This window comes from Hirundo rustica, chromosome 3 (genome assembly GCF_015227805.2).
Source record: "Hirundo rustica isolate bHirRus1 chromosome 3, bHirRus1.pri.v3, whole genome shotgun sequence".
NCBI classification, from domain to species: Eukaryota; Metazoa; Chordata; class Aves; order Passeriformes; family Hirundinidae; genus Hirundo; species Hirundo rustica.
Genome location: NC_053452.1, coordinates 96447532 through 96460050, shown reverse-complemented (window position 1 = coordinate 96460050; position 12519 = coordinate 96447532). Strand labels below are relative to the sequence as shown.

Genomic DNA, 12519 nt, shown 5'->3' with positions numbered 1-12519 from the left:
AAAAGAATGCAGTGACATGCAATTACATTCTGTGTAGCTTAACAGTTCAGATCATCTAAAAGGTGTATCTAACATCTAAGATGGGATGCTCTTGTTCTAGTCAGGAGGAAAAACCAGAAAACGTGATTCTTTTGCTATCAGCGAGGTCAGTTTTCCCAAGAGTGACGTATCTCCACTTCACCATGGATAGCGCATGCAAACCAAAGCAAAGCAGTGTAGCAGTGTCATGGAAATAACAAAATTGATCTTTCCAGCTGGGGGAAAAAAGAGTGAAATATGCAGAATCCTAGCTGTGATCAAAGCACAGTTTTATGTACACAGGAATGGGTACAGTATTTTGCTTTGTGTTCCCAGGCTGCAAGCAGTCCTCATCTTGCAGGCGAAGCTATGGTAACTGGCTCTTACAACAGCAGCTGAAGGATAAAATAAGGATAAAAAAGCAAGAACTGCAAGATCTGCAGCAGAAAATTCAGGCTGAAGCTGACGGTCTCTTTCAAGAGGCACTTGTAGACAAACACAGAAGCTAACAGCTTTTAAGATCTTGTGTTTAGTCGAAAAGGAGGCCATTCTGCAGACCACTGACTATATCTTCAGTCTTCATACTTCAGACTAAATCACATCTATCTATGAATTTATAGTCCTTTCTTCCAAACAGCACTGCTATTTTATGACATGCTTTCTTGAGGAAGACACCAAGTAATTTTTCAGCTTCATATTTCATGAGAGAACTCACTTCCATCTTAAGGCCAGAAAACTTACTACTCCATCTTGTCTGAATGACTAGAAGAAGTACTTTTACACATCTGCCTACACTGAGACCCAAAAACTTGCACCTCAATACTTCTAATATACTTCAAAAGACTCTAGAGGAAATCCATAGTTCATATTACGGTTTTTTCCACTTTGGCATAAGACACATATTTTAAAAACTTGACTGTTTTCAGCATTGGGCCTTTTTTCCTCTTCTCCTTACTAGGGTACAGAATCCTACATTATATAGGAATATGTTTCCCATTGAGATCTCCCTACAGGTTAGAAACCTTGATTCTGAAGATTCTTTTGACTTGGAAAGCAGTCTCTCAGCCTCATATACCTTACTTTTAACTATCTGCCTTCATCAAGAGAGCAGTTTTTTGAACAAAGGCTGTTCATCCCATTTCTCCCACAAGCTATGGTGAGTTGCTTGGTTGTTGTCAGGTTTTTTTGGTTTTGTTTTTTAAACTACAAAACTCTAAAACTGAGACTGAATAGAAATACCACGGTAAAATGCTGATATCACAAACTGATTATTTTAAACTTGACTAGCTCCTTAGACAATCTTTTAGTTCGACAAGACTCACAAAATTTTAGTGAGATCTTAAAGGGAAAATTTGTACAGTTCTTCATAGGATGTCTACACAAGGTGGGAATGGTCCTCTTTACAAGTTTACAACCGGTCTCACTGGCATTACACATAACAGATGTTTTTAACTGCTAAAGCTATTATTACATATTTAATGGTGAAAAGAAACCTCATGTACTATCTGTGAATGAAATAAAGGAAGGATTTAGTTGTATCCAAGGTCACATGAATTCTGTGCTTTATCTACTAAATATCAGCTGCATCCCAGTATGATTTTTAACCAAAACGTCACAGGGAGCTCAAAAGAAATGCAGATGCTATCATTTTAAATCTAGTGTGTAATAGTAACTTCATAATATCAAGGTTTGTCTCAAGACCACTGACATTATTCTCACTGAAACAGGATCTATTAGTCTTCAACATCCCATTAGACAAAAAAATCAGATGCTAATTGCCCTAATTTTTACACCTGTCTTACTTTTTATTACAGGTTTGGGAACCACAGTGGAAAAAAAAATCTAGTTTTGTGCTCTAAAGTAATAGTTGGTAAAATATCTCTCCATTTGTCTTTTTAGCATTACTTTTTATAGCACATGGAAACAACACTTTGTTATCTAAAACTCAGTAATACAGAATTCTCCTGTCAAAAGACAACTTTTGAACAGCTGCAGCTTATTTAAGTATATGACACATATAGGATTGAAAGGTAGGAAAGGAAAATAATATAGTGATCAAAACCCCATATCTATGTATTCACCTAAATTAAGCAGTTATTGCAAAGGGAGAGTTATTACAAAGACAGATTGACATGTGAGCCTCCAGACCAATGACGTTCATAGCAACTGCAGATACAAAGCAGTAACTTAAAGAAACTTATTCAGCTAGACCAAGCACAATCTCTGTTCCATAGCAGTTTCAAATCAGTAAGACTGATGTTACATCTGTCAGCAAATTCTACACGACTGTGTAGTTCAACAAGAATCTGACTAATAGATTGTGCCATCCTGCCTCAACAAAGGTTTAGAGATCTCTCAGCAGACCACCTTAATTGCAGCCACAAGCTCCTAGACATCTAATAAACCTGACATGACAAAGATGATAAGAAGCTACACAACCACAATGAGAACACCAGGATTTTGTTCCAGTGTTCATAAGAACCCTGTCTGCCTTGTAGTGGAACCCTGCAAAATGTGTATTGCTACTGCAGTCCTGGGAAAACAGAGCATCTTCACTATAGTTTCAATTTGCGCATACTATCCCTCTTCTATAAAACTTAAAAATATGTTTCTCATTCTGCACCGTTATCTTTTTCTTACTTGGCACAATCAAACAGACCTCACTGAAAACATCTAAAGATAATTCATACACCCTTACTACAACTCAACTCTGGTGAATATTATTAACAATCATAATTCTGGCCACTGAATTGAGCCAACTGTAAACTGCAGTTGCACAAGACTGTCAGCAGTGCCCTGGCAGCCAGGAGAGCCCACTGTGTTCTGGAGGGCATCAGGCACACCTGGGCAAGGGAGGGGATTGTCCTGCTCTGTGCTGCTACAGCCCCATCTCAGATCCTTTGTGCAGCTTTGAGTGCTACAATATAAGATACAAAGCAGTTAAACAGCATCCAAAAGAGACCTACAAAGATGGTGAAGGCCTTGGGGGGAAGGCGTATGAGGAGGAGCTGAGCTCACTTGCTCAGCCTGGAGAAAAGGAGACTGAGGGGAGACCTCACTGCAGTTACAGCTTCTTGTGAGGGGAAGAGGAGGGGCAGACTTCCTCATCAATTCAGATTACTGAAGAGAAAAAATTGCAAATTTTAAGCAGACAGTTTCACATGAGGAGAGGAAGCAAGCTAAAATGAAGGTCAGTATACCAGTATTCAAAAACCAAACCATGAAATTAGCAGGTGTAGTATCTCTGAGCACAAACAAAAGTCCAGCAAGATTGTGCGTTAAGTGTTATTCAAAAGGAATCTGAATAAGGTCATATTACATATAATATAAATTTAATTGAATTTCTACATAGCTTTCTTCAAAGAGTAAATATATCACTCTTCGCAGTGATTTCAATATTTGATTATAACAATATCAAGCAACTTCTGCAAGTATCCCTACATATACATATAACAGAAATCAATATTACACCAAATATCCCATCACAAAAAAGTTCTGGAAGTTCCAATGCAGCTGAATTTTTCTTCTCTTTCTAGACATATATGGAGTTTTAATTTAAGTCATTAGGCAACCCATAGAAATCCAAACTTCTTGAGAACAGTTTTCAACCTTTTGAACTAAACACAACTGAAAACATAACAATCTGCTGGTTTTGGCTGGGATGGAGTTAATTTTCTTCATAGTAGCTGGTATGAGGCTGTGTTTTGGTTTTGTACTGAAAACAGGATTGATAATACAAGGATGTTTTCATTATTGCTGAGCACTCTTAAGGCCCTATTACCTACCCCACCAGTGAAGAAGGCTGGAAGTACACAAGAGAGGAGACAAGGGAGCAGCTGACTCAAGGGATATCCCAAACCATATGCTGACATGCTCAGCATATAAAGCTGGGGGAAAGAAGGAAGGGGGGAATGCTCAGAGTGATGGTGTCTGTCTTCCCAAGTCACCATTACAAGTAATGAAGTGCTACTTTTCCGGGGAAGGCTAAACACCTGCCAGCCCATGGGATGTGGTGAATTAATTCCTTCTTTTCCTTTGCTTGTGTGGATTTTCATTTACCTATTAAACTGTTTTTGTCTCAACCAAGTGAGTTTCTCACTTTTACTTTTCCAATTCTTTCCCTCAACCCAGTAGCAGGTAAGCATGTGAGCAACTTTGCTCTGAGGTAATAGATTCCAGAAATCTATTTTACAACAAGAGCAAACCTAGTGTTGAGTGAAAGGCATTACACACTGAAAGTTTAAAGTTTAAAAAAGAAAGCAAAATAACTACAGACACGCCTTAATGGTACACACCACCACCACTTTTACTACATAACACAGGTTCATACACCTGTCCTAAGAATATCCTAGCATGTTTAAACAGTCCCACCTAACACTTGCGGATCATCCTATCTCAATGCAAAGTACGTAAGAATTGCTCCAACTTCCTTAGTACGAACTGACCCTACACCAACACACTCCATCTCCCAAAAAAAAACCCCAAAACCCCCAACAGCCACCCACACAAAACACAGAACCCTAAAGTAAGGCTCTGCTCTCTGTGAGCATGCGATTCACTTGCAGACTTTCTAAATAGAAAACTGTTGTGTCGTGCACCGCGTCCTGGGAAGTTACAGCTGCCAGCAGGGAAACAGAAGAGACAAGTCTTTTTTGTTAAACTCTAAAATCCATTTATTCCCCCCCCGCCCAAGGCCAGGAAGGGGGTGAAGACGAAGAGAGAGAGAAGGGGCAGTGTTGTGGGTTTTATAGGGTATTGCAGGGGAGGAGTCTTAGGGTTTGGGTCAAGTGAGGAGATAACACAAGAAGAGTAAGATGAGATTTCAGCCTCCACAGAAAACCACCGGGTATATGATTTCTGCTTCTTCCACTAAACCTTGCTGGCCTTTCTCCTTGATTTTATTTCTCATCCAGGCACAACACCAAGGACAGCAACAAAAACGTTTTTCTTTCCCTTCCATAAAAGGTTTCAATGGCAGAGTCATGTACACTCACTCTAGTGTAACTTCTACATTTAATCACAAAACTCCCAGCTATTTGTAATTTAGGCAATTACATTCCAAACAGAATTTAAATCTTGGTAAGATGTAATAAATCTTTAGTCACATTTCAGGGGGAGTAAGATACTTCTCACAGACAAAAGAAAAATAATGTCAGACATCAAACTCCATTTGCAATTAATATTTCCCTTACTGATAAACATACATGATGAAAGAAAACACACCCACTTAAAAAAGGCATCTTTTTTGCCCATAAAGTATTTTTGCCATCAAAGTATTTGCCAAAAAATTATGTTGAGTTTGAAAAACAAAAATAAGAAAAGAGTTTGAATAATCTCAAGATCTCTAATGATTCTCTGAAACTAGAAAAAGGAAAGAAATTATGTGCTTTTCTGCAAGAATTAAGATATTTAGTATGTGATATGGCCATTAAAAAAACCCAGCAAAACAAAAGAAACCCAAAACCAAGGAACTGCAGTCTCATTTCAATGCCCATTACAATCCTGTCCCAGGTCACCTGAGAGATGAAAACAGCACTCCTTGAGCAATACTCTCTATTTAAAATCATTTGTCACTGATGTCTACCAAGTGTCCCCATTTGCTTTCCAGTTTAATCTCTCCAATAGGAAGTCCCCTGTTGTCCCACCAGATCATTCCTTGTACAGCACAACTTTTCAATCCCTCTTTACTGGCAATTATAGTCAATAATGTACACTACACCTGCATCAATACGTTAACTCGACCCTTCAGCAGCTGGAACATGACTCTCTATACAACCCTTTAGGACGCTGTTATTTTGGGATGGCACAAACTTTCAAGAACGATGACTAAAGCTTTCAAGATCAATTTTCAATGTTTAACAGCAGCAACAAACTAGGAGTTCAGCTGTACCACACAAGATCAATACCTTGTTGGTAACACACGGAATGACAGCACTAGTACCTCTAGCCCTGTCATGAATCACTGGTACATGAGCAAGTAAAAAACAAAAAATCCTCCCCCCACCTCCCCCCCCCCAAAAAAAAAAAAAAAAAAAAAAAAAAATTTGCACTTTCTTGACTACTTCTGTTGCACCCTTTCCTGGCAGAGTGAAGTGTATTTCACTTACCTGCTCTACTGGCTTTTCACTATTTAGATTCTCTTCACTGACAATTAGTCCCATGCTAACAAACTGTTGACCATCCCATTTATTCTGTATTATGGCCCAGTTCCAAACAAAACAAAAAGCTTCATTGTTCACATGTAATGCTGACAAAAATTCGTTTTCATCATCTTCACATACCCTAACAAAAAAAGAGGAAAACTAACCTTAAAGAGAAGCAGCTAAACTTTATTTCTCAGCTCTTTAATAGGACACCTGTCTTTGCAAAAATATATACAGTTTCACAATAGAAAGTCAACAGTTTTTATAGATGCTATGGGCTGCAGAGGCTGATCAGATGAGGTTCTAAACTCGCAGTTTTGTTATTTCCTCCCAGGGGAGCACGTGACATCCTTGTATTTCTCACTGTATTTTCTTCCCAATCTTAAGTCACCACTCCTTATAGTGGCTGAATAAAACATGAATGGTTTCCAACTTTACACAGTAAAGTCAGGCAGTCAGTCTGATCATTTTAGCTTTCTCTGACACACTACCAGAACAAGTAGTTCTTTATCTGACCTTCAGTTTTAAACGACTGGAGAGCTTTAGAATTCAGCTCCCCCATTCTCAGCTCTAGAGCCATGCATGAATTCACAAGTGCAGGAACTCACTCTTCCTAACTCACTTTCTTCCAGAAAACATCAGTTTGTAATTCACATCTCCAAAGTGCTGAAGTAAAACAGTGACTCCTCCCTTTCTTACAACGACTCTGCATCTGAACCACAGAGAACACTACTGTGTTATTTATACTTCCTTCATACGATCCCTAGTTGTAGTCCGTCAGCAAACAGCTTAAACATTAACTCTTGATGATCAGTTTCACTCTCAAATTATTATCCTCTCATGAAGTATTCCAGTTTCAGGATGCTAGAACTGCCTGAAAACGCAAAAGCCGGGCACAGGATGCAAGCATTCAGCTCTCTCACAATCAGCTCTACTCGAGATGTTACTTATGGAACACCTGGATTTTGATTACTGCGTTCTTCCTGCGCCGTGTTTTATAAAACATTTAGATAAACGGAATTGGCTGAAGCTATGCTTGGATAGCAGAAGGCTTTTATTTTATTCTTCGCAAGCATGATACTGCAGTTATCTCTGAAGTGAGCTAACTCACTTTAAATAAGCCAAAATAGATGGTCACTAACAAGAACTAAGCACGCATATTATGCGCACACTGAGGAAAAAAAGTGCCATCCTAAAATACTCTGTGATTAGAGAAGCCAATTTTGTTTACTCTCTCCCGACCCCAGGCAGAAATACGCGGCAATAGAACCCGCCCCGGCCCCTCCGAGCCAGAGGGGCTGTACGGGAGGTCGGGAGGGCTCAGCCCCGGAGGCTCCGCGGCCCCGCGCACCCAGAGCCCCGCCCGTGCAGGGGCAGGCTCTGCCAAGGCCACATTTGTCCACTCGCCTCCCCTGCTGCCGGGCTCGCCCAGCTTCTCACCGCCTTTCCGCGCGGGAAGGGCGCCGAGGAGCGGAACAAGCGAGTCCCGCGGCAGCGCGGTGCGCCCGGGCCGGAACACACCTCGGCTGAGAGCAGCCGCGCCCGGGGCCGCCACCGCCGCCCCCCGGCTCCCTCCGTCACCAGCCCCGGGAGCAGCATGAGGAGACCGACAGACGGACCGACCGACCGACCGACAGACCATCCCCGCCCCTCACGGCACGGCCTCACCATTCCTCCTGCTCCCGGCCATGGCCCCGCGGCCTCTCCGAGACTCCCCCCCGGTCCCGCGCCGCTCTCCTTCCTGTTGGCCGCCGCGCCCGTCGGTCACGGCGCTGAGCGCCGCCATTTGCGGAGGCTGCGGCAGGGCGTACCCGCGCCGCCATTGGCCCCGCCCCCCCGCCTGGCCTCAGCGGGCGCGATGCCCCCGGCCTCCGGCAGGGGGCGTGCGGCCGCGCAGAGCGGGCGGGGGAGCCCCTGCCGCGCGCGCGGGAGCGAGGGCGGGGGCGCGCGCGGGGCGCGAGGGGCGGGGGGAGCGGCGCGCGGCGGCCCCGGCGGGTGAGCGGCGCCGGGGGACGCTGGGCGCGCGCCGCTGCTCCCGCTCCCGGCGTCTCCTCAGTCCTGACCCGCCGCAGCCCGCACCCGCCGCGTTAATAATGCACTAGAATGTCAGCGCTGAAAAAGGTAGGGAGGGAGGGGAAGGGAAGGAAATGGAAGGGAAGGGACCGCCGTCGGGGCGGCAGGCGCGCCGGGGTGCTCGCGGGGCGCCTCCGCACAGGCAGCGGAGGGAACGGGCGGGTGCCGGTGCCGCGGGGACCGCACCGTCGGGGACGGGCGCCTGGGCAGCGGGGCCGGGGTGCGCTAGCCGCCCCGTCGCTTGTGGTGTCATCCCCCATCACCGGCGCGTCCCGCCGTCGCGCTGGCCCCGGCGCGGTGTAGCCGTGGCGGGGATCTCGCCTCCTCCGTACGGCCCGGGCAGGACGGCTGCGCGGCGGAGCGCCCGGTGCCTGAGCGGGGCGGCCGCGGTCTGTCACCCTCCGGTGTGGCCGGTCTGGCTGCAGGGAGCGGCGTGGAGGGGACGCTTCGCGCGGAGCCGCAGTGCCGGGGCGATTTAAATTTTGGCAGCGCGATTCTGGGGCTGCCCCGCGAGGAGGGGCCGGGGAGCCGCGGCTGGCGGCACACGCCGCCTGCACCGCTCCTCCTTTCCCTTCCCCTCCGCCGTACCGCGCCCGGGAGAGTGCGGGTACGTCGGAGGGGCCGCGCTGCTCCGCCAGGCTTCTCCCAGTCCTCCGGGGGGACGGCCCGGCTCCGAGGGGCGGTGGGGCGGCAGCCCGGCAACAAGGAAGGGCGGGCGGCAGGTGAGTCCCCGCGCCGGCTCTGCCGCGGGTGCGGCGCGGCTGGAGAGTCCGCGGGCGCGCACCCGGAGCGCGGGGGTGGGTACCGGGCGCATCTGCTGCGCTGCCCTCGGTCACCGGGGCGATCGCGGTGGCTCTCGCCGCTCAGTGGGCGGCGTTCGCGGGCGTGTTGGCTGAGAGCCTCCGCGGTCGTTTGAAACACCGTCTGCCGGAGAAATAAAATAATTACCGAGCGTCATGATGAGAGCGCAGAGCGCCCCAGCCCGCTTCGCCTCCCGGAGCGGAGTCGGCAAGCCGCCCGGCGGCCGCCGCCGTCGGGGCGGGCGGTCCCCGCCGGCCCGGCCCGGCCAGACCCGCTGCTACGGGGCCCGTGCGGATCGGTCCGGGGCAGGGGAGCGGGGAGGCCCTTCCAGCCGGCGGGAAGTGCAGGAAAGGGGCTTTCTTTTACAGCCCCGCTTTCTGTCGCCTTCGTAACCTAATTCCTGCCGCTTCTGGTGTCCCAGTTCTAACAGCGGTGCCGGTGCCATGCAGCTTGGCTTTTAGCCATAAATCCACATATAAGTGCTTCGGCCTCAACTTCCCTCAAAACTCAAAGGGTTCTAATTTACGGCTACAACCTACTGTTATTTGTTTCCGATTTTGCTTCGTTACGGCACATTCTTACACAGGCTTATTATACCTTGGGACCGGGTGATACTTGCATCTATTCCAAATTAAAGCCCTGAGAAGCGGCTGCGTGCTCCCGTCACCTTAGGTGGTGTGAGCCCAAGATCACGGCTGTGAAAGCAAGCGCCCTTCTTAGCGCTGGAGTGTTTTGTAACTATTTCTCTCTGCTTCACAGTAGCAACACAAGCCGAACGCTAACAAAATTTTAAACTCTGCATACCTCTAGCCATTTAGGTAGTGGATGACTGCAAGCAGGCATCCTGTGAGGAGCAATGGTCACCTCAATGTGACCGAGCGCAGATCCAAGTGCAGATGTTGGAGAAATCTCATATGGGGTCTTAGTAACTGAACATTTTCTACAGTGGAATGTGTCAAGGGAGCATACTGATGGTACTGGATGTTTTAAAAGGAAGCTTGGGGGTAGAGTAGAGGATGGATTATAATATTTTACAATGCACGTGTATTTGAAGTACCAGCCATTCACATCTCTGATTCATTGCATTTCCATCTTTGTGTTTAATCTGGAAGACAGGTAAAATAGGAATAGTAGAAGTTTTATATTTCTGTACTTTCTGCAATATAGCAATACTTTCAAGCCATTTCCAGATGGTTTGCTCAAAACACTTTCTTTCAGAACTGCAAGTTTTAATTCTGCTGTGTGTAGCTATTTTTACAGTGCTAAGCAGATCATATAATTTATGTTTCAAAGGTTCTTCTCCCCATCATTTTGCATGCTTTTCAAAAAGTGTGTTATGTGGTTAAAATGGACTCAGACAATGTTTAACAGTTTTATGAATTACAATGTTATACATTGGAGATTTAATTCTGAGTGCCTGAGGCAGACCCTGTGTGATCTGACATAATATTTCTAAGTTAAAGAATGCATTTATTATGCCATTGTTTAGTAACACATGAACTAAAATCTAGGACTGTCAAATAAATTTGTTGATTTTATTTTATAATTTTTTTTTAGCTTTTCATTTTAGTACTATAAAGTGCTATTTGCATTCAGTTAGTCATATGTCTAGTTTGCACTAGAACGGTATAGGGCATACTTCTAATAACTTTTTAGAATTTTCAGTCCCTCTGAAATGAGTTTAAATTCCTGGTGCAAATTGAAATTACACTGAGTGAAGTCATAAATGCTTTAAAGAAGCATTTAACAATCAGCATAGACTGCTCTTGACAGGGGTGTTAAGGAGAACGTGTTTTGTCTATGTAACACACAAAACCACAGTCAAATCCAAGAATTGCTTAATCAATGGTAATAACCATAATGACTTAATGGGATTGGGATTTCACATTTGTGTATGGCAAGATCCCACAAATATTAATAGTGATACTATTGGCATTGCCAGGCTGTTGAAACAAGAAGTTACCAAGGCAAGACAAAAATTCAAGGTCCACTGTGGCAAACTAAAAGTTATATTCTAAATTAATTCCAATACATGAAACAAGTTATTTCAATAGTAATGCAATACAATAGAAGAAACGTATCGCTGAGTAGATGGATTCATACCTGATCCTGAGGAAAGCTTGCGTGTCCAGTTCCACTGTCTCTGAACATCAAGCAGCATTCTGCCCAAAGGATACCCCCTGCAAGTTCCCCTGAACATTGCCTGTCCTGGTCCACTTACCATGTCACACTTATGAAAGGGTTTTCTGACAGCAGATGTCCTAATGGGAAATATTTGTAGATGCAGTCTGGATGACTGCATTTCAGCTTGATCGCAAGCTTTGCCTGGCTAAATTGTGGACTTTGGAGTAATTATTTGCATGGTTTTTTTCTGCCTTAACAAGGATGGTAAAATGGTATTTTACATCTGCCTTTGGCAAGAAGTTTTTTTCCCTGTTTGTAATTACACATAGTCAAAGCAATTTCTTTGTATAACTATGATAACCCTATGAGAAGTTTTAGTAATGAAAAGAATATAACCTCTCAAATAACCTGCTGATTTTTTATGAGGTATACCATTGGGGGCCTTTGAATCTGCATCAGTCAAACAAAACCAGCTGTTTTGGTTCTACTCCATGAACAAGACAAGTCTTATTTGCTGCTTCACTTAATCAGTACAGTGAATTTGTTTATATCTAACCATGCATGGTGAATGAGAGGACCACTAATGCAGAAAGGTAGTGTTAGCCCATTTAATGTGATTGTATTTAAGAAAGACTTTCAGTTCTTAGAAATGTATTACATGGGCAAAAATATCCCATTGAATTGAAAATGTTCTGTTTGCTAAATGGGTAGTTTTGTTTGAATAGCTACAGGAAAAAAAATTATACATATATTACTTCAGTTTGCCTTGCAAAAATTCATAGTCATCCACGAACCATATGGCTAACTTACCTCTAGTAGAGAAATAGCTCTCAGCATGGCAGATACAGTATGTCAACAGCTATGATCAAATATAAGTAGAAGTGGGCATGGATGAATCAGAATCTCTTTTAAAGTAGACTTGTTGAAGAACACAGTTTCTCATATTTCAGTCCTTATATATCTCCATTATAGAACTTTACTTCCCAGAACAGATTACAGTTCATCACAACTACTTTGGAGAGGCCAAAATGATTCATTAAAGTAAAATAAGTATTCTTCCCATGATATTTATTTAGAAAATGTCAAGTAGCAGTTTATTCATTTAGTACATGCTCAGTTGTGATGAGAGAATGGAAATCACTGCAGTTAGATTTCTCAATCAGTGCTTCCATGCATGCATATATATTTGGTCTCATTTTGCTTTTATCTGTTTCTCACTGTACTCTCCTAAATACTTCTTTTATGCATAAAATTTACTTATCTTCCATGCATTTTTATTCCATATTTGTCACATTTCTCTGTCCTTGCCAGTTTTGAAAATGAACAGCAAATAACTTAGAAAATGGCATTGGCCTTAAGC

At 44.3% G+C, this 12519-nt stretch overlaps 2 protein-coding genes across 6 annotated transcripts in view; one reads left to right on the top strand and one right to left on the bottom strand.

The window, feature by feature from the left end:
- The window catches only part of ERICH1 (glutamate rich 1), a 96751-nt gene extending 88886 nt beyond the window's left edge, over positions 1-7865 (bottom strand). For all 3 annotated transcript variants that reach the window (XR_005700290.2, XR_005700291.2, XM_040060604.2), the window contains exon 1: positions 7830-7865. Coding sequence is in view for 1 of the 3 variants with exons in the window: in XM_040060604.2 (XP_039916538.1) it covers positions 7830-7851 (22 nt within the window). In the remaining 2 variants the exon portion in view is untranslated. The remainder of the gene's footprint in view (positions 1-7829) is intronic.
- A 369-nt stretch (positions 7866-8234) lies between these two features.
- The window catches only part of DLGAP2 (DLG associated protein 2), a 428484-nt gene continuing 424199 nt past the window's right edge, over positions 8235-12519 (top strand). For 2 of the 3 annotated variants that reach the window (XM_058419831.1, XM_040059350.2), the window contains exon 1: positions 8235-8282. In XM_058419831.1, the coding sequence (XP_058275814.1) occupies positions 8265-8282 (18 nt within the window). In that variant the 5' untranslated portion in view covers positions 8235-8264. The remainder of the gene's footprint in view (positions 8283-12519) is intronic. The other variant, XM_040059349.2, reaches the window with a different exon arrangement.